General features: G+C 40.0%; 1 protein-coding gene across 1 annotated transcript in view; it reads right to left on the bottom strand.

Annotated features, from left to right (window-relative positions):
• Window positions 1-20,429, bottom strand: part of PLCL2 (phospholipase C like 2) — a 99,678-nt gene that overhangs the window by 78,867 nt on the left and 382 nt on the right. The window contains exon 2 of the mRNA XM_005480922.4: window positions 19,461-19,988. Within this exon, the coding sequence (XP_005480979.1) occupies window positions 19,461-19,769 (309 nt within the window). The 5' untranslated portion in view covers window positions 19,770-19,988. The remainder of the gene's footprint in view (window positions 1-19,460; window positions 19,989-20,429) is intronic.

Genomic DNA, 20,429 nt, shown 5'->3' with positions numbered 1-20,429 from the left:
AAAAATTCTCACTTGAAAACAAAACTGTAACTCCTAAGAATCCTCCCGGCAGAAACTGTCATTATAAGCAACCAGATTGACAAGGTCATCTTACTTACAATTCTGGGGTTTGTGTTTAATTCTGTGTTTTAAAACTTAAATTCACAATTAAAAATAAAAAATACAGGTTTTAAAAAAGCACAAAAATACCATAAATAGCTCTTATCTCTTTTGTTCAATCAATAACAAATAAATGGCAGCAATACAGCCTGAATCCTAATCAGGAGTTGTGGAAGAAAACTTCTCTTGCAGCCTCAGTTTTTAGGGATAAACACTGAGGACTGTCACCGCTGCAGAATATTCTTCAGTTCCAAATAATTCAGATTGACCTACTAAGGACTCTCCAGATCAACTGGATTTTATCAATTCCCATCAGTTATTACTAAACACTATGGACAACAAGCAAAGATTTTCTGCTCATTTTCCTCTCTTGTAACCCACCACAATTCCCACTTCTGCTGAGTGTGAAGGAATAATTTCAGTACCACCATGAGATTGCCACAGGTATCTCAAGTTCAATGCAAGAATTTTGCTAATGGATTCAAGCAGCAAGCAATTTCTGTTAACAAAAGGCCAGTCTGAACGCCTCAGAAAGAGAAAAAAGCATCAAGAATGAAGAAAATAACTTTCCTCTCTCCCACACACACAAGTCATCAAATCGTTCCAATCATTTTCAGAGCTAAGGGCTTTTTTCCTATATGGGTGAAAGAGGTGAATGGAAGGGGAGGAGAATAAGTAATATACTATCTCCTGAGAGAGGCCAGTTCTGGGAAGAATAATTCCAAGTAGATTTGCAGAAATTGGAAAAAAGAGAGTGAGAACATGCGAGAAGAAGGCTTCCTCTAAACCAAAAAAGAACAGTGTCAGTGATTTAATTCAATACTTTCTTGTGACCTTTAAAATTTTAATACCTGAGAAAAGCTGTGAAGGATTCAACAGCTCACAGTTTGTGAATCCTTTGTGGAATAACCACACTAACACCATATACTCAAATAAGAGAGAGGATAGAAAGTGACTAGACTTCAATAGAGACAGAGGATACAGCAGAACAGAGACATTTAAATAATGCAGAAAAACAAGATGGAGAAACGGGAATGCCAAACCTTAAACGAGGACGCTGATGTGACAGATGTTTCAGAAACTCCAGCTAATGAAGACCATCACTGGGAAATTACTGCCAGCACAAAAGTTCATCAAGTCAAAATAAATTGTTAGCATAGAGGGTTCTGCTATCCATGAGAGCTGCCTTACAGTTAAATCAGATAAACTAACTCTTTCAAAACATCACAAGATCCATATGCATTGAGACTTCAGGTGCGACCAATCTACTTTCACATACTGAGGAAAAAGAGGCTGAGGGACACAGCACATTATTAATAAAATACTTCAATTCTTTCCAAGTAGCTGGGACAGCTGTTACACTTCAAATAAGATGCCAAAGTCCTAAGAAATCTTTTAATCTATATATCACACCTGAGTACTTTATAGGAGAGCAAACATAACATCAGAATACAAAGCAAAACAAATAAGAGTAAGGGATACTTTCTCACCATCTCACCCTATAAAGAATAAAGACACATCAAATGAAATTAGCAGGTGGCAGATTCAAAATAAAGAAGGGTGGGTACCTATTCCTCACCAGGACATCCAAGATACAAAACTGAGCCACAGGTTGTGCTACAGATGTCAAAGTGTACAGGGCCGAAAAAGAAACTGTTGAAAAAAATGGGAGCAAAATCTATCCTTTAAATTAGATACTAAATATGAGAATACCATTGCTCACTCCAAGAACCCTTGAGCAATAGGTCACTGAAAACTACTAGGTCAGTATTGAGGGACAAAAATACAGGTTAGTTCATCCTTTCACTTCTGCAAAAAGCAGGGCAGGGGGAAGCAATGAACTTCAATAATGAAAAGTCAAAGCACTTCACTGCCTGTCTCCTGCTTTGTGCACTCTGAGGCTTCTGAGACAACGGGGGCTGCTGTCCTTGTTCCACACATGGCTGAGCTTGATGGGCTGTTCCAGCCCTGGGCACCTCCCTGAGGCCTCTCACCCCACAAAGGTGCTGGGGCTGCACAGGGGGATGCTTGGCTGCCTGGAGCAGCTCTCAGCCAGCACCCCTGTGCTGCCACCAGCTCCAGGAGGCAAAGGCAGCACTGAGGGACCGCTGCACCGGCCCCAGCGTCACCACATCCTCCAGGGGACCCCACTGGGAAGCACCTGGGTTGCCAGAGGGACCCCAACGTGATATTTTGTTACCTTGTCCTTCCCAGTGCTAGAATCCAGCCAGTGCTTGTGGATCAGGGACACAAGCCTGGACATTCAGCACTGAGTTATCTTTCTCAGTTATTGAGAATTTGGCCTTTACCAAACCATGAATCTGCATTCCCTATACTCTTCTGAGCAGAGTTTCCCCATCTAGTATCTATTTAGTGGGCACACACATCTGTTGATTCTGTCTTCTTGCTTATCCTTTGCCTAGACAGCCCTCAGCTTTGCCCTCCTTGCATGCTTCAGAGCCCGCATTCAAGCACTCCTCTGCAGGCCCACTGGAGAGAGGATGATGAGCTAGATGTGAAAAGGCCATTCTTAACAGAAGACTTCACACAGCTTATGAAAATATGTGTATTTTGGAATTTGTTTATTTATGTGTTTGACTTTATATTCCAGTTTTTAGTTTATTCTCTGATCCATTTCAGGCTATGGAGATTGTTGCACCCGCATGCCTGCTTTACACCACACCAATGAACAGAGCAGCTCATGACGACCAGTTTAGGAACTTCCAACACCCACCTTTTGTTTTCCAAGAGTAACACAAGCTGGATGGAAGCGTTTTACTGAGGAATTTGCATAGACAGTCTTTGCAGCAAATCATGGCAACAATCCTAATACCACCTTTGTGGATGGCCCCAGGAGGAATATAACCACAGAATGGCTGACAATGGAAGGGACCCTAAAGACCACCTAGTTCCAATCCTCCCTTTCCCCATTATGGGCAGAGATGCCACTCACTAGACCAGGTTGCTCAAAGACCCCTCCAGACTGGCCCTGAACACTTCTGGGAATGGGGCATCCACAACTTCTCTGGGAAACCCATTCCAATGCCTCACCACCTTCAGAATAAAGAATTTTTTTCTAGCATCTTATCTACATCTCTTTTCTTTTTAGCTTAAAACCACTCCCCCTTGTAGCTCAATGGTAGTTTTGAGATACTTTCCATTTCCTTTATCCTTGGCTGTTTGAAAGCGTAAAGGAAAATGAAATGTTAAAGAGCTTGAGCACAAAAGATGTGAAATTTCAGTATTCTGTAACTTTCTCTCTTTCCTTTAAATAAGCACTCTCCCTTAAGGCTGTGACCGCTTTGTTGCATGTTTTTTTAACATATAAACTTATTGGAACAGCAAACCGGTATCACAATGGACCCAGTGCTGCTTGGCCCATTAGGAACACCACAGCAATACAATATTCTCTTCCTGTGTACTTAATATGCCCCAAGCCATGAAATAAACCCCAAAAGTAACATTTTAATAAGTCTCAAATAAAATAAGGAATAGTTTAAATATCTCTGCTTGTAAGCTTATACTAACAATTTTAAATGCAAGAGAATTCTGTTCTATTCCCACATCTGGCTCTTCCAATGAACCCTATGAAGCAAGAACGTTCCTATGAATCAGGAAAAAATATAATGAAAACTACAATTCTGATTAATTCATACTAAACTGAGTATTTTGTCTTACTGGTAAATTCATCTTCCCCTTTACATACCTATAAATATATATCCACCAAACTAAAACTAATCTATTTAACTAATCCTGCACATCACACTAAATAGAATAAGCTTACAAGTTTGACCCAAGAAAACAACACCACCTTATGCAACTACCTTTAAAGAAAAAAGAAAATGTTACAAAAACATTGATACACAGTGAATATACATGCTACAAAATCAAGAACCACATATAATAAAATAATGCTGTAGTAGAGATAAATAAAATTACTCTATTCTTTTTGTTGTTCTTCACTACCAACATAGGTCAACTGCGAGAACTCACATAACACTCACAAACAAGAGACCTTCCAGTGTCACACACCCAAAAAACCCCAAAAACATAAAACCCCAAAAATCACAAAAAAAAAAAACCCAAAAGGGAAACATGGACAGAAATAGAAGTGAAGGATTTACATTATGCCACCTTAAAAGTCAGCTTTCTGCATCATTTGCTTATTTCCTCTGTTTGGAAAACTGCCACATTTCTTCCTGAAGCATTTGTTAGGAAAGATTTTCTTAATGACGCTTTTGCCCCTTACATAGATTTCTGACATCTTGTTTCTCTATGATATGCAAGTGGAAAACAAATGTCTCAGACCTGAGAAGCTTTGCAATAACTGAAGTAAAACAGGTTATGGCAGCTAAGTATAACAAGTATCCTCAGTAAGGAATTCCAAAATAATTTGGGCAAGGAACAGGAGAAAAGGTGGCCATAAACTCTGAAATTTTTCAAGTTACAGCTTAAAATGTGGGGGTTCTGTTTTGGGGAGGAGGGAGGGAGTGGTTCTAAATTTCTGCACATAAGCAAAACAGTGTTATAAAATTCTAGCAGGTGTCACCTTCTCCCAGTCATCTATTGTGAATACTGAAAGAAAAGGCATAATGTGAAATAAGTACAATTTTCAGTAACAGTTTGGTTCAAAGTCTCCTAGAGTTTTAGTACATTTCTTATTGTGTTTTACAGTAACAAATTACACTAAAACAAAGATTTCCTGGAGGCAAGAAGAAATGGCTTTTCATTGCTTATTTAAAACAAGTAATGAGTTTGGCAAGCTACAAAGACAACAGAGATGGAAATGAAGTTTTAAGCAGCACAATTTGTGCCTCACAGAACTGCAGCTAATGTAAGGCACAGAATGACCACAGACATAGTGAAGAGAGTTCTCCTCTATGATCTCAACACAGCTGGGTGAGAACATTTCTTAGCAGTAGTATAATGCAAGACAAGTTCAAAGATTTTTTATTTTCTCTAAAGTGTTGCCTCTCTCCCTTCCCTCAAAACAGCAGGTGCAAGAATGGCAGTCTTGTTTTGTTTTCTCACTGGAAGAAGCCTGCTCCCTGAGATGACCATAACATTTATTAAAAACAGGGTAGTAACAAAACAACAATATTAGACACAAATTTTATTCTGTCAATATTAAAAAAGAAATCTTATAAACTAAGAACTGTCATTAAAAGAACCATATTTCCAGAAAGAGGGTTAAGAAATGCCACATTCATTTCATACACTGTAGTGCTGCAAGATGATCTGACAAGCCACAGAGGGATTTTGCTGCTGCTCAACAGTATACCTTTCACAATAAGATCTCCCAAGACATTTTCCAGCAAGAAATTAACTGATATTCCACAAAGAAAAATTTTAAAAAACCCCACCGCTGCAAAATACTTTCTAGTAAATGTAAGCAGTACAATGCTGAAATCTGTGAAAACTATGAGCTACCAAAGTTGTAGGAAAAGGACTCGAAAATATTTTTCCTTCTTCAGTCATGTTATTCTTTGCATAAAAACCCATCCTGACCTACAACCAAAAATCCATTCTTTTTTTCACCAGCTTTCAAAAACTGCCCTACTTAGCAACAAGGAACATATTCCACACCTAATGTACCTCTTTCTGTTTGTTATCATATGGAATATTACATTTTCCAAGTAACTCCTTTAAACATTGCGACTATGATTGATACCTCAGCTGTCTGTGAAATCATTGTATTTCCTTCCCCTGCAACCTGCTTGCATTCTCATGCCTTTGGTTTCAGGAACCTTGGACTCAGATTTAAATTCCTGCCAAGTTGTTGGCCTGAAATAATACAGAGCTTTTTTCATCCTTTCTAGTATAACAAATTGAGAGCTTTGAATTGAGGCCTTGCTCTTTTTTCTGAAGTTTTGTCTGTCAACAACAGCATTTTAAGAATCTTTAACTGTAGAAGCCCCTGATCAGTGCAAGACCAATACAGTTTACACTGTCCTGCAAGGACTCCCAGAAGTTTGTTACCAAAGTCTCCTAAGCAAGTAAAAAGAGGAAGGTTTATGTAACTACATTGTTAACAATTACATAAGATTTCTTGGACCTAGAGTTCAGTCTGTATTATATTTTTGAAAAATCCTGGAATAGAGAAGCAAACACAAAAGCCCACCTGGCTTATGATAAAAGCAGCCACCAGAAGTTTTCAGCAGGAGCCCATGACTTATTCCCACTAACTATTGTAAGTAGAGCAGATGAGACATTTACAATAAGAAAGGGTTGTAAGGTGCACATTTCTAGAATACAGAACTGTATTCTAAATATTTTAAATAGTAAGAGAAAAAAAAGGCAGGGAGTAGCTTTTACCACGATTAATTTTGATTCTTCCAAAATGCAGCGACATGGCAGCTAGGAGAAAGGCTCTGAACCAAACAGGGAAACTATAATAGTGCTCTTCATTTGTCTTTTATACTAAAAAAAGTTTCATTTGTATTTATTTCACATAAAAACTTCTCAAACAGTTATCAGCTATGCTGTATTTTAAAAGAATGCATCAGAAAAATCTTTCTCCATCACCTCAGCCAAAGGCACCATTTGATGAAGTACACTGAGCAGATTTAAATAAAGCCTCTGTGATGGTGGATAATCAGGCACTAGGTTAAATCACCAGGTGACAGTTTTTTCCCAGCAAAAGATGCATTTAGTTGATGGCATCCCTTAATGTAATTTTATTAAATTCACCAGAAAAACTGAGAAAGACCTGAAATGAATTCAGTAATTCAATAAATTCACTTCAGAATACTTCCAATACACGAAGAAACAGTTTGCAGACCATATTATAAATCTAAACATTAGAATCTTTTTTTAAAATAAAATTAATTCAAGATTCTTAGGTATATGTCAGGTGGTTAATCTTGTAAATCATTTTTATTGGCCAAAGTTTTAATCACAAGGTACTCAAATGATTATAGTGAACTTTATATATCCACTAAGGACTGAGTTGAATTTTGGCATTAGATGTAGAAGAAAAAAATATTTTCTGCAGCTGAACCCACTGAAAGTATATACTTGAGCTATGATTTCCAACTAATATAAAAATTCATCAGCAATTCTCAGGACAAAAAATGGTGAAATTTCTCCCAACACGGCAAGAACTCCTAAATTACTATTTTTTGGAGGTTAAGTTCAATATTTATGGAAAGAAATATTAATTTCCACATGTAAAAAAATGAAAATCGATTTCTACTCCAACTGAGTGCATGTCACTTACACAAGAAAAATCGCACACAATGAGACATTTTAGAACAAGCAGGAGAATTACCTGAAGCTTTGAGAATTAATTGCATCAAGATAATGCTGCTGACAGGGATGCTCAGAAATTATGAGTCAAACACTGGACTCCTGTCACAAAATGATCACACAAAAGCATGAGGATTCAAAAATCTGCAGGAATTCAGGAGTAACCAAGGCATGTGTCAACAGAGCAGCCCAGCTGAGAAGGAGCAGGCTAATAGGGATTACTTTCCATGTCAGTAATGAGAAAGTAAAGAACTAAAAGAAAAACCAGTTTCCCTCCTCAAAGGAAAAAGACAAGCAACAGTGTTGGGATTTCCTTCCACTATAATGTTGTTGTATCAATCTTGTGGGACACAAACTTCTAGTTATCTTTGTCCTTCGTTGCTTACTGTATTTAATAAACTTTTTAATCCTCAGTTGAATAATTCTCTGAAGTGAAACTTTATATGCTCTATTATCAGCAAGCTATCAGATCTCATTGTTGTACTTTGTGTGAGTTTTCTAAGGAATAAAAATGTATTCTTGACTCTTCTGGACTCCGACACAGGCATTCTGAAGAGCCTCAGACATTATAAAGCAAAAGAAAAAAAAGCTTGAATAAAAAAAATCCATTAACATGAGTGCTGGACATGAACCTTGAAAGTCAACCACAGCCAGAAGCTCAATGTGCTAATCAGCAATGCTGTCACCAGCACCATGAAAAGACTTTGTAACACTTTAAAAGACTTCTAACAGAACAGCTGTCTCCTGCAAAGATGTGAATGGCAGCCACTTCCAACAGAAGTATCAGCAGCAGCACTGCCCTTCTTACACAGTTCTTTAAAAAGAAGGTTTTAAATATTTAGCAAAAGGTTTTAACAGCACTCTCCCACTGCCAATTAGCAGCAGTGATACCATTTAAATATTTGATGATGACAACACTAAAAATAAATAAATTAAAGTCCAATTTAGTATCACAATATTGCTAAACTTTCATTATGTTACAGTGGATCTACACATTTGACTGGCACACATTTGGAGTATCATTTTAGTCCTGCACTGCAAAAAATGAATAAAATAGAAGGAAAACATTTATATAAAAGAGCACCAGAATAAAAAAAAGCATAGAAAAGCTTCAATAGGTGGAACAACTAAAACATCAAGATTTTTTAGTCCAGAAAAAGAAATTACATGAGGCAAATGTGAGGAACACCTCTCAGCTCCTTTGTAGAAAATAGAAAGTGTTGTTCTAACACAAGAACAAGGAGATACCAGGTAAACAAGTAAAAAGCTGCCTAGTAAAACCCTGCAAAGAAAACACAAAGAAAGAGGGAAAAAGAAGACTTCTTCACACAACATTTAGTTAAGAAAGTGCCATAGGATGTTAAAAGCTTCCAAAAGTCAAACTGGCCTTTGACAATTAATGGGGGGGAAAAAGCCACCTGCAAGGATTAAATGTGCCTTAGCTCCAGATCACTCAAGGCTGGAAGCAGATGTCAGGAAAGGAGGCTTTTTCCATGCTTCCTGTTGGAGGCAACATCATGAGCCAAATGGACTTTTCAGCCTGACCCAGGCAGCCATCCTTAAAACTCACAAGGGCTGGGAGAGCTTTTGAAGGCTGGGGGGAAGAGATGCATTTAGCCCAAGCTGTGCAGCCAGCTTTCATCACACACAGGTTCAAGCCCCAAAGCCTGTGAGGCTCCAGCCCAGTGTGAAGGCTGAGCAGCCTGCCCTGGGCTCTGCCCTCCCCTTTCATCACTCCTTTGCTGGGACTCACAGGCAGACACCAAGCACTGCACAGAGCACACCGAGTTCTGCTCTGCTCCAGCCCTTTGCTGGCAATAAAAGGTTCTCCAGCAGCTGTTTCAGACAAAAAGCAGAGTGTGGCCAGGCTGTTACTGCTGAAGCAGGAAGGCCAAGCTGTATGAAGGATGCAGAGAGCCAAGAAGAGGAGGGATGAGCAGGCAGGGTGACACAACAAATGAGGTGACAGACACAAACCACATCCAGGCCAAGCAGGCTACTGAAAGACCAGTGCTATCAATTCCACAGCATCTTTCTAAATCTACAAAATACCACAAGATAATTCTTATAACAACTGAAAGCAATTGGTGCCAAAGACCAATGCTATCAATTCCACAGTATCCTTCTAAACCTACAAAATACCACAAGGTAATTCTCATAACAACTGAAAGCATTCAGCACTTTCCCACTACACCACCACTCTCACAGCAGATTCCACACCAGGCTGGCTGCTCCCTGAAGAAGGACCAAGCATGAGGCACATGGAACAGATTATTTAAGCTGAAAAGTGCTAACCTCAAACAATGCTTGTGAAACATCTCTGCAACTACTGCAACTGGGAAGAGAAACGAGAAGTTAAAGGACACTTGGGTTTAACAAATGTAGTACGTCCAAAAAGCCATGTAAAGTTCTTGGGGGGTGGTCTTCAAAACCAAGGAATCCTATTACTACAGGGACTCAAACTACTCATGTCTGATCCAGCTTTCTCCACTATGTGGTAGTAATGTGCCATGCCTAAATACATTCTCATTTCACATAAATATTAGCCTTGAACTCTAGAATAACCCTGGCTTTTTGCAACAAACTGCCACCAACATATCTCAAAAAAATCATTATTTAGGGGCCATTCTCTGTAAACAACATAATACATTTCAGTTGATTCAAACAATTTCCTGAAGTGATTTATTTCCAACTATTATTGAGTTTTTCCTGCCCTATGTAGCAAAAATGTAAGTATTTATGTTGTAAGTGTGAATATTGCAATAATGTAAGTATTATTTCAGCAACCCAGAAACTAACTTTTGCTACAATAGGTACATGAAAGACTTCATTCTGCTTTAAATTTACTAAACAAAGAATCACGGTAGAATATACAAAGTCACTGTCTTGCCTTCTTTTTTGTGTTCCTGTACTGTTCACAGGAGTTATTTAAAATCAATAAATAGCCTATCCTAAAACCCCCAACAACAGGAAATAAAACATTCTTAACAAAACCTTCAACATAAGCTGGATTCCTGTCCTTTTAGTCCAAACTACACTTTGGTAATACAAAGCAATGAAATTATATTTTTCTAAATAAGCAGCCATTTACACTTAATTTTATGGAACATAGCTAGAGCAAACATTTGGACACATGAAACTCTTTGAGCACAAGGAACTAGGTAATTAAATATATCAAGCATCCTGGGTTTTCCATCATGAGAGGTACTTCACAAAACAAAACCCATGCAAACCATTCTGCTGCTGCAGAATTTCACAATCATTCCTCCTCTCCTATCCTATAGTAAAAAGGGCAGTAAAGGATGGGGATATGTTCACAGATGCTAAAACATCAAAGCACACACAGAGCTGTAAAATGCTCTGGGTTTTTTAGTGTAAGCAAAATAATAATGCTGGTAGGAAGAAAAAAACATATAAAAATTAGGGGGAAAAGTTATAATCACAGAAACTCAGCCATAAAAGTATCTTGAAAATTCTGTGGATGTGTTTTTTACCAAAAAAAAAGCAGCAGTATTCTGCAATACTGATTATCTCATAATTTAAAGGAAATATCAAACCATTTTAATCAATTCTAGCAAAGGCATTAGGACAGTCATTACACTAATAGGCATAATATCAATTATCTGCTATATACTTGTAAAGTACCCATTTCTTAAACCAAAATGAAACACCTATATAAGTTTCTTTCGTTAAAGATTTTGAGAGTTAATTTTGAAATCCCGCTTAATATCTTGCTATTTTTTATTGTTCATTTGATAAAACTGTCAGCTGCTATTCTGAAAAGGAGTTGGTTTGTTTAAAGATACTTCCTGTCTGCCTGCACTCATTTCCAGAATGTGAATATTTGGTATCTGAAAAGATCCCTGAGCATGGTATACAATCTGAAGTACTCAGGGATATTTTATTACTTACTCCAAAAGGCCAAATTACATTAAAAGGAATCCCAAGAGAGGCAGAAATTAATCACACTTTCCCAAGGCTGCACCAGGTAACACTGTGAGCCTCAGTACTGCCAATTTCCAGTCACTCACTATAATGTGTGTGCACCCTTCAGAGTTTTGACCATTCCTGTTTTGTGGTCTAGGAGGGAAGAACAGGTGAGTGAATCAGGGATGTTCCTCTTCAGAAACAAGGGACAGGTGAGTCTGTACACACAGCTCTAGAAAAGAAGCAATTCAAGCAGATATTAAGAGATGTATTACAGTCAAGAGGACAGGAAACAATCCTTTCAAAGGACAGCTTCATGCACAGTCCTCTACAACAGGGAAAAGCAAGTGCAGCATGGCACTGCCCGCTGTTTCAAAGGCACACCACATGTGAAGATCCACTGTAAAACAGTAACAATACTCTTCATAAACACAGCTGCTAAACAGGGAAAGAGGCCACTTGCTACTTACTCTCCTTAAAGACAAACAAACCAGCCCCTTCCAAAGAGCCCTTCTTGTGCCAGTGCTGCAATCCAGTAATAATAATATCATCAATTTGTATTTACCAACAATTATTTTAATATATTTAGAAGGGAAAAATATTTTCTCATAAATTGTATTTTTGAACTAGATTCTGCAACATCATATTGCTCTATATAAAGGTGGTAAAGAATACACATAACCTATTTTTATGTTAACCATGGAATATATAATTTGATCTTGTACCAAAGTTTATAATCACTTAACAACAACAGCAAAAAAAAAAAAAAATCACATACCACGTATGATAAAATGAGAGCATCATTAAAATAGGATGTTTACCTGAAGGTGGAAAAGCTGCATGTATGTTAGAAGGTAAGTTAAAACTAGAAAGAACCTGGCAAATTGAAGGTATAATCTGAAATAATTAGAATGCAGTTAGTAGGACAAGTACAAGCTTTCTGCAGATGATTGCTTTTGCCCATTACAAAGAGGAACAATCAGGCAGCAGCCTGCATAGAAGGATCATAATGAAAAGGTGATTAAAAGACAAAGGCATCATACTGAAATTTATTAACAGTTGATCCTGCAGCAGAGCAGTGGAGCAGAGTAGACTGACCTCTTGAGGTCTCTTCCAGCCTGATTTTTAAACCTTCTTCAATACATATACATGTTTTTATATTACATGTATTGCTGATTTTTATCACATTTTTATAATTTCCTCTTCTCCATGTATATTACACATAAATTAGTATATACCTTTCCTCCCTCAAAACGGACCTGCTAATCTGTTTATATTTACACATATAAATTTTGAACATAATCCCATGCTTGAGTGAAAACATAAATAATTTAGAATCCATGTACTAATATTATAATATGTCTTCCAAATTAATTTGGCCCTTAGAGACTGATAATTGGTGAATTTTATATAAGGGTTTTTTCCTAATAGCGTAAGTGCAAATAATACAAGGATTGATGGTAATATCATCCATGGACCAGCAAAGGCTGGGAAACTACACTATTAATTTGTCCTGTCAGTCTCTGTTTAAATTCTTTTAATCTTCCATGAATGTAGTCAAATCATGGGAGCAGAGTGTATCATTTGTGAGCCACGGGCAGGACAGCACTGCTCTAATTCCTAGTTTGAAAATAGGCTAAACTAGTCATGTCACTGATCAAGCCTGATAATAGGCATAAGTAAAAATCTCATCAGGTATTCATAATGATTTTTAATTCCATTAATTAATTTTTCACCACTGAACAGGCTGAACATGTTTTGTGGATAGTCTAAGGTTCTGTGGGCAGAGAGGAGTTGTTATTATTCATACTAGCCAAGCTCTTTACTCAGTCAAGAGAAACAGACAGATAAGCTCTTCCAGAAGAAAAGTCAGAGAAGCTAAATTCATCCAAATTAAGAGCCTGCTTCAAGTCAGCTTTTGGAAAAAGTACTTCTCTTCATACACTATAGTATATAAACTAATTAAACCACATAAAGGCAGTATCCTCATGTATACATTTCTACAAACGACTTCTTTTTATGTGTTACATTAAAATTTTGATTACTGTGGTCTACAGAAACTACTAATGTAAGTAAAATACATTGCACAACATACTCAGTGGCTGTGACACAAAGTGTCACAGTTAACAAGTAGTAAACTGCCTGATACATAGGTCTAATGTATATATGATACTCTATGCAAATACTTAAGGTATACATCTTTTGCATCACAGAGGATATGCTCTTTATGGTGTTAAATATTCTTTCAAAAATATTCAATTTTTTTAAAAAATAGGAAGCCAGTACAAAATCAGTAGTAGAGGACAGAGAAAGAATACAAATATGGATAGGTGCTGGTAATGTTCTGTAATCTAGCTGTGAGTCCAACAAATCACAGAGACAGCACCTTCTAAAGGACAGCTGCAGGACTCATGGAGCTGCAAGCAGCTATCCAGGTCTCATACTGACAAACCAGAGAGACAGGACAGATCTGCATTAAAACAAAAAGAAAAAGCTGAGAAGCAAACAAAAACAAATCCAGAAATCGCCTCTCAGAGAAGCTGACACTTTGGCTGCGTAGTTGAATGGCTGTCCAGGGTAAGATGAAGGGGGAGCTCAACTATCACAGCCTTCTTTCCTAAATATATGCCTTTTTTTTTTTGTGCTGTCAGTTTTGGTGTCAATTAGTACATGTGCTCTAGGCAAAATATCTTTTACTGCTGGGACATCCATGTCCTTCTTTTAAAGATCTTCTGTAACCAGAAGGAATTCAGATGATACTGTCACATTTTGTTTCCAAGGGGAAGGGCATGAGTAAACCAAATATGTTGTTTCCTTCTTTCCTCTCCATGGCAGTTTTCTTTGAAATTAAGGAACCTTAGCATCTTTGGGCCTAATCAAATTTACTTGCATCATTACACTGGTTTCTTTGCAATATGAAAAATTATTGAAAATCAGATAATTTCATATACTTTAAAATGTCCAGCAACCTAATTCCTTGATATTCTTTCAGATGGAAGCCAAATATGTATGACCTATTCCTGGGCCTCCATGAAGCCTTGCAAACATTGTGGCTAAGATAATTTAGGACTGCAAAGAACCTGGTCCACTGAAAATGCTACACTGGAGCTTACCATGAATGCAAAAGAGTTTATATTAAAGCCTTTAAAACAATCATAGTTGTAGAAAACACTGTACAACATTTTCCATATTTCATATTTTTTACACCTGATACAAATGGGTTTACAGTATGAACTAGAGATCACAGAAGACTGAACAAGTTAGCAACATATTTTGGCACTCTAACAAGAAAGAAGATCTTGATGTACATGCTGTCTAAATCCCCTGTCATAGAAAGACATGGATATGTTTAGTTTCAAAGCAAAGCTCTGCTGAAAATTATACCCCAGAGTATCTACCTGCTAAATTTGGTTCCTCTCTTCTTACAGGCTTTGAAAGATAGAAGTTTACAATGCTCAGCAAGTACATGACTTTTCAGAATGAAAGCTTGAGTTTAGACACATAAGCAAAAAGGAAATATGCAAATTTGTTTAAGTTATCAGCCAAGAAATTTATTGCATACACCAATACTGAGATCAGTATTGGTATATGCAAAAAACCACCCTGAACTTTGCTTCTACACACATGTTGATAAAAACACTCCTGCTCACAGAATGCTAAAGCCACCTTTCTCCACATTTTTTTCACTGCTGCCTTCCTAAATAACTGCAGTCTCTCCTAAGTGCATCTCTTCTCATTTTATTACTGCAACCTGTCTCCTAATAAAGACATATTTATCCCCATGGATCTCTTCCTGTCTAGGTCTATGGCTTTGGGAAACCATGAGGTTCTGTAAGCATTTATTGGACACCCCTGGAAGCAGGCAGCTCTGAGGAAACATATCCATCCACCACAAGTCACTTGCTGCCTGAAAGATTCTCAAACGCCTACCACCTCAAAGCCTCTTTAAGAGAGGCGTGGAGGAACCTCACACTAAAATAAAGCAAGCTCACTGCCAACTGTCAGAGAAGCTAAGAAAAGTTCACAGGATGCTTAAACCCACTTTGAACTAAGGGATGTAAATTAATTTCACAGAACATTATAGGAAATGTTGTAGGAAATTACATAATAGGAAACCACAGCTAGCTGCACCAAGGAAAATATTATGGAAAAACAAAACAGTCACTCCAAAACCCGCTACATACAAACAAGTGGTATATAAATTAGTTCACAAGTCAGGTATCCAAGAGCCTTAATCCCATGGACACACAATGTATCATCACTATAGCCTCTTGAAAAATCAGAATCTCATAAATGCAGAGAATAAGAGAGTGAAAAAGTCTCTATAAACACATGCATATAGTCCCTGGCTCTCAAATTTGGTTCAACAAAGGCAATCAATAAAATAGGTGATATCATAAAAATTGCTACAAATTCAATTTAATCCTTTCAGCCTAAACAGAGCTGATACATGAGAATGAAAGGCCAAGTAAACTACTATGTATAAAGACTGCGTTACTTTTTCCAGTAATAGCAGCTGCAGCACCTGTCATCACCCTAGGTGACACCTCAGCCTCAAAGGGTAAATCATCTTATACCAAACCAGAAAGAAAAAGTCAAAATTAGCAGGTGCACAAAAGAAATAAGACGGAAAAAATATGGAGCTACTGGAAAAAGGGAACAGATACTGCAAGTAAGAAAGGAAAGGGAAAAAGGCAGCAACTGCTCTTCTCAGAGTTATGAAAATAGACAGCCAATGGAAGCACAGACTGAAACCAAAATAAAACACGGATCTGCGCTCCTGATTTTCTTGCACAAACATGTGGTTCTAAAGAATTTAATCTGAACTAGAACTATTATTCAAATGTCAATTCTCAGTTTGTGACCCCAGCACCTACACAGCAATTGACAGACACAAAATTTAAGTATTAGATATTCCATAAAGGTGCATTTTACAGATCAACTACAAAGTCATGTTTTGCATGAATGTAGTCCCTGGACCTCAGATTTGGTTCAACAAAGGCAATCAATTTTTTCATGTTTTGCATGAATGTATGAAAACTACATCTGCAAGGAACAGACCCGTTCCTTAAGGTTACTTTGTATCTTCTTTAAGAGCAGATATAAGCTATTAAAACTCCAGGAACACTTTCCAAAAGCATATTACATCTTACTTTTCCCATTCTTTACAGACTTCTGCTCTACAAGAGCAGGCAAGAAGCATCCTCAGGTTTACTACCCATGCCAGATATTCCATAAGGTTTCATAGTGAAAACCAGGCACCAATACACCTGGACTCAAACAACCTGAACTGCTGAATTAAGCAGGCAAAATCATAATCAGAATATATTTAGACAAGTGATTTTTCCCAGAAGTATTAAAACAGTCATATCTAAAATAAATATGGACCACATAACTTTAAATGTAGTGTTGCCACATTTCTCCACCTGAAATAATTATTCAAATAATAACAGAAAGTTTTAGTAATCAGTTCTTGGCTGCTACACAGATTACTGCTCACATCTGCAAAATGGTATTCAGCAGCAATAATAGCAGAAAGTTGAATAATTTTGTATTCCAAAGTGCTATCATTGCTGTAGAAACTAAGAACCTTGACTTGGGTATCCCTGAAATGTAATTCAAAACCTATTTCCTTATCTCATGCTTCTTGATCTTAATATATCACAAATCCCTAGGTACTGTGACCTTGCTTGGTCCCCAGAGAGGCAGAAGGTTGCAGCATAATTAAATCATACACTACAAAGTAGTAGAACAGCATGGTACACACTGCAAACAACACTACTGTCTTTCTTGGGCTACCACAGAAGAAAAAAGAAACTGTTAAGAAGTAAAAGACCTGTAGAAAAATCACTAATAAATCCAGCAAATATGAAATTATTCCAATATTGAGCTCAGCTGCCCCCTATCCATTGTTATGATTTCTTTAGCACACACACACACACGCCCAGCATCACTGCTCAAACAGGAAGGGTGGGTACAGCCTGTCAAATGTGTTCACTGCTCACTGCCCTTGCTCTCCCCTTGGTTTGTACAGCAAGGCCCAGGAGACAGTAACACAACTTTCAATACACTATTGTGCATTGGTTTTCTTGATATTCTGCACATTTTTCTCTCCAAGCAACAGAACAACAGAGATAATGGGTAAAACACGGACTGATTGAATGAAATTTATGTTCTAACGGTGGTGAATTGTCTGTGTTCTGTTTGGTGTTGTGATGGTGTTGGTTTTGACTTTGGCGTGGGGAATTCTTTTCTGTTGATGCGACTGACATTTGTGAAGATCCCATGATGGATGTGGATTCTAGTGACAAGGGCTGGCATATCTCTTGGGTTTGCATGACAAGATTTAGGTAGCAGGGGGGCTACAAGGGTGGCTTCTGTGAGAGGCTGCCAGTGGCTTCACCTATGACCGACACAAGCAACACCAGCCAGCTCCCAGATGGCCAAGCCAGCCCCACCAGCGGCTGTGGCAGCGCCCCTGGGATAACAGGGTTAACAGGGGAGGGGAAAAACACTGCTCAGAAGTGACTGCAGCCAGAGAAAGGGGGGACAACAGACAAGTGAAACAACACTGCACACACCAAGGTCAGTGAAGGCGGGGGAGGAGGTGCTCCAGGTGCCAGAGCTGAGATTTCCCTGCAGCCCCCAGAGAAGAGCAGGGTGAGACAGGCTGTCCCCTAGCAGCCCATGGCACTGGAGCTGGATGCCTGAAGAGGGCTGCAGCCCTGTGGGAAACCCAACCTGGAGAGGGCTCCTGGAAGGATTTGTGACCCCATGTGGGACCCACACTGGAGCAGCTCATGAAGAACTACACTCTGTGGGTAAGACTCAGGCTACAGAAGTTCATGGTCCCTCCCATGGGAGGAGACAATGCTGGAGTAGGGTAAAAGTGTGAGGAGTCCTCCCTTGAGGAGGAAGGAACTGCAGAAATATGTGATGAGCTGACCACAACCCTCATTCCACAACCCCCTGCACCACAGGAGAGGGGTAGAATGAAGGGAAGGTGCTTTTAGGCACCTTAATTTGGTTTTATTTCTTATTATCCTATACTGATTTGACTAGTAATAAATTAGTTTCCCCATATTAACTGTAATTAACAAATTACTGTCATGTTTTTTCCTTGACAGTAATTTCTGAGAGATCTCTCCCTGTCCTTACCTCAACCCATGAGCCTTTCATTCTACCTCCTCCTCCCTGTCCAGCTGAGGAGGGGAGTGATAGAGTGGCTTTGGTGGGTGTCTGGAATCCAGCCAAGGTCAGCCTACCACAGCTGATTTTGGAAGCATATAAATATCTAAGAAGACAACATATCTAGCTTAATTTAGATCTAGCTGATCTTGATTAAACTCAGATCTTAAGTACTTGAAGTTGTGCCTCATTTCACAGCTGTTATACCATTGGAGCAATTACTCTGTGTTCTCTCAACATTTTCATTGGAGTTGGGAAAGCTAACCCAACATATATCTCAGGAACCGTGGATTTAAGAAACCAAAATAATCGTCTTTGTATTATTTTAAAAATCCCATTCCTTTTTGCCCAAGCTACATTCTACCACCGATGCTCCCCCTGCTTTTCAAGCTGAAACATCAGCGTTCAGAATATGCAGAGTACATATAAAGATGTTTCTATAGGTGAAGTATAACTCAGCCTACTGCTAAACGAGCTGTCATTCTTAACAAGAAGAATGTTCCCTATTATGTACCTTCTCCCACCCCCAGCCCAATGAGAGCCTGAATCTCTCACCGCCTGCTGTGTGCCTGTCACACACACAAGCCAATGGAGACACTAAATTGCTCTGCACAGGTGCATCCCAAATAACAAGCATACTGTGCAATTCACGTCTTCCCCTGCCAGGCTGGTGCCCATGTTGTCTTGTCACAAGCCAGCTAGTTTCCCTCACCTTCCCTAACAGGAGTTAGACCCTTCTACTTTAATAAACCTCAAAACACGACGCCCTGCTACCCCCAAGCGTGGATGTATACAAAGCCATCCTCTCACTGTTGTCCACTTCTGACAAAGGAAAAATCAAGTCCCCTCACCACAGGGGGGAGGAAAAAAAGAGAAAGAAAAAAGCTGCCTGTCCTTACATCCAGAGCCAAAGCTCAGTGAGCCCAGTGTATCGCCCGCATCTCCCTGCCTCTGTCACAGAGAAAAAGACCCCGATGGGGAGGAGCAGGAGCTCTTACCTTAATTATGCTGCTCCTCCGGGGGATGCCGGGTTTGCCTTCTCGTTGTTGACTGGCGGAAAATCCTCTTTCTTTGCTGCTGCTCTCCGGGCTTGCAGGAGGAGCTGATCCCGGCTCCTCACCGGCTCCCGGCTGGGCACAGTCCCCGTTGGAGACCCGGCTGCCGGCACTGTCAAAGCGGGATCTCCCGCCGCCGCCTCCTCCTCCTTCCCCATCTCCTGCCTTGAACGCCACCTTGCCTTGGACCGGCCCCGGGGAGGAGGGCAGCCCCCCGCCGCCGGTGCCGCCACCGCTGCCAAACTCCGCCATCAGCCTCCCTGGCTACGGCAGAAGCACCGCCGCTGCCCCCCTCCCCTCCTCCCGCGGTGCCTCTCCTTCCGCTTTCTCTCTATTTACGATCGGGGGATTTTGAGTCTAAGTCTCTCCCCCCCGCGCATTTGGCAGCCGAGGCCGCGTAGCTCCAAGAGGGGAGGGGGGACCGACGAAAACGTGTCGGTGGCGGCTCGGCGAGCACCAGTCCCGCAGCACCTGGGGAGGGAAAAGGAGACGAAACGTGACAACCGCTCCTCACACGAGGCGGGGAGCGTCGCACCGCGGCGCGCTGCCCTGCGCGCACACACGGACACGCGTGGGAGGAGAGGGGCTGCCCGGGGTGCCCGCCCGCACACCCGCGACCCGCCGGGGACATCGAGCGGGGCAATGAGCGCAGCCCCGCTGCGGGGACGGGGACCGGCCCGCCACGGGGCGCGGGAGGCTGGAGGGGACCGAAGGAACGGAGCTTTTGGGGCTGCTCAGCCGGGAAAAACGAGAGGCGTTGATGGCGGTATTTTCTCACCCTGATAGGGCGACACCCACAATCGCTGAAGCAACGAAGCGGGAGCGAAAAGAGAACTTGCAGAAAAACACGCCCCAAAGCCTCCGGCCCCGGCCCGGGGGAAAGCCCGTCCCAAGCACGGCGGGGACCATCCG

This window comes from Zonotrichia albicollis, chromosome 1 (genome assembly GCF_047830755.1).
Source record: "Zonotrichia albicollis isolate bZonAlb1 chromosome 1, bZonAlb1.hap1, whole genome shotgun sequence".
NCBI lineage: Eukaryota > Metazoa > Chordata > Aves > Passeriformes > Passerellidae > Zonotrichia > Zonotrichia albicollis.
The sequence above is the reverse complement of the archived record's forward strand: the minus strand, read 5'-3'. Positions and strand labels throughout refer to the sequence as shown.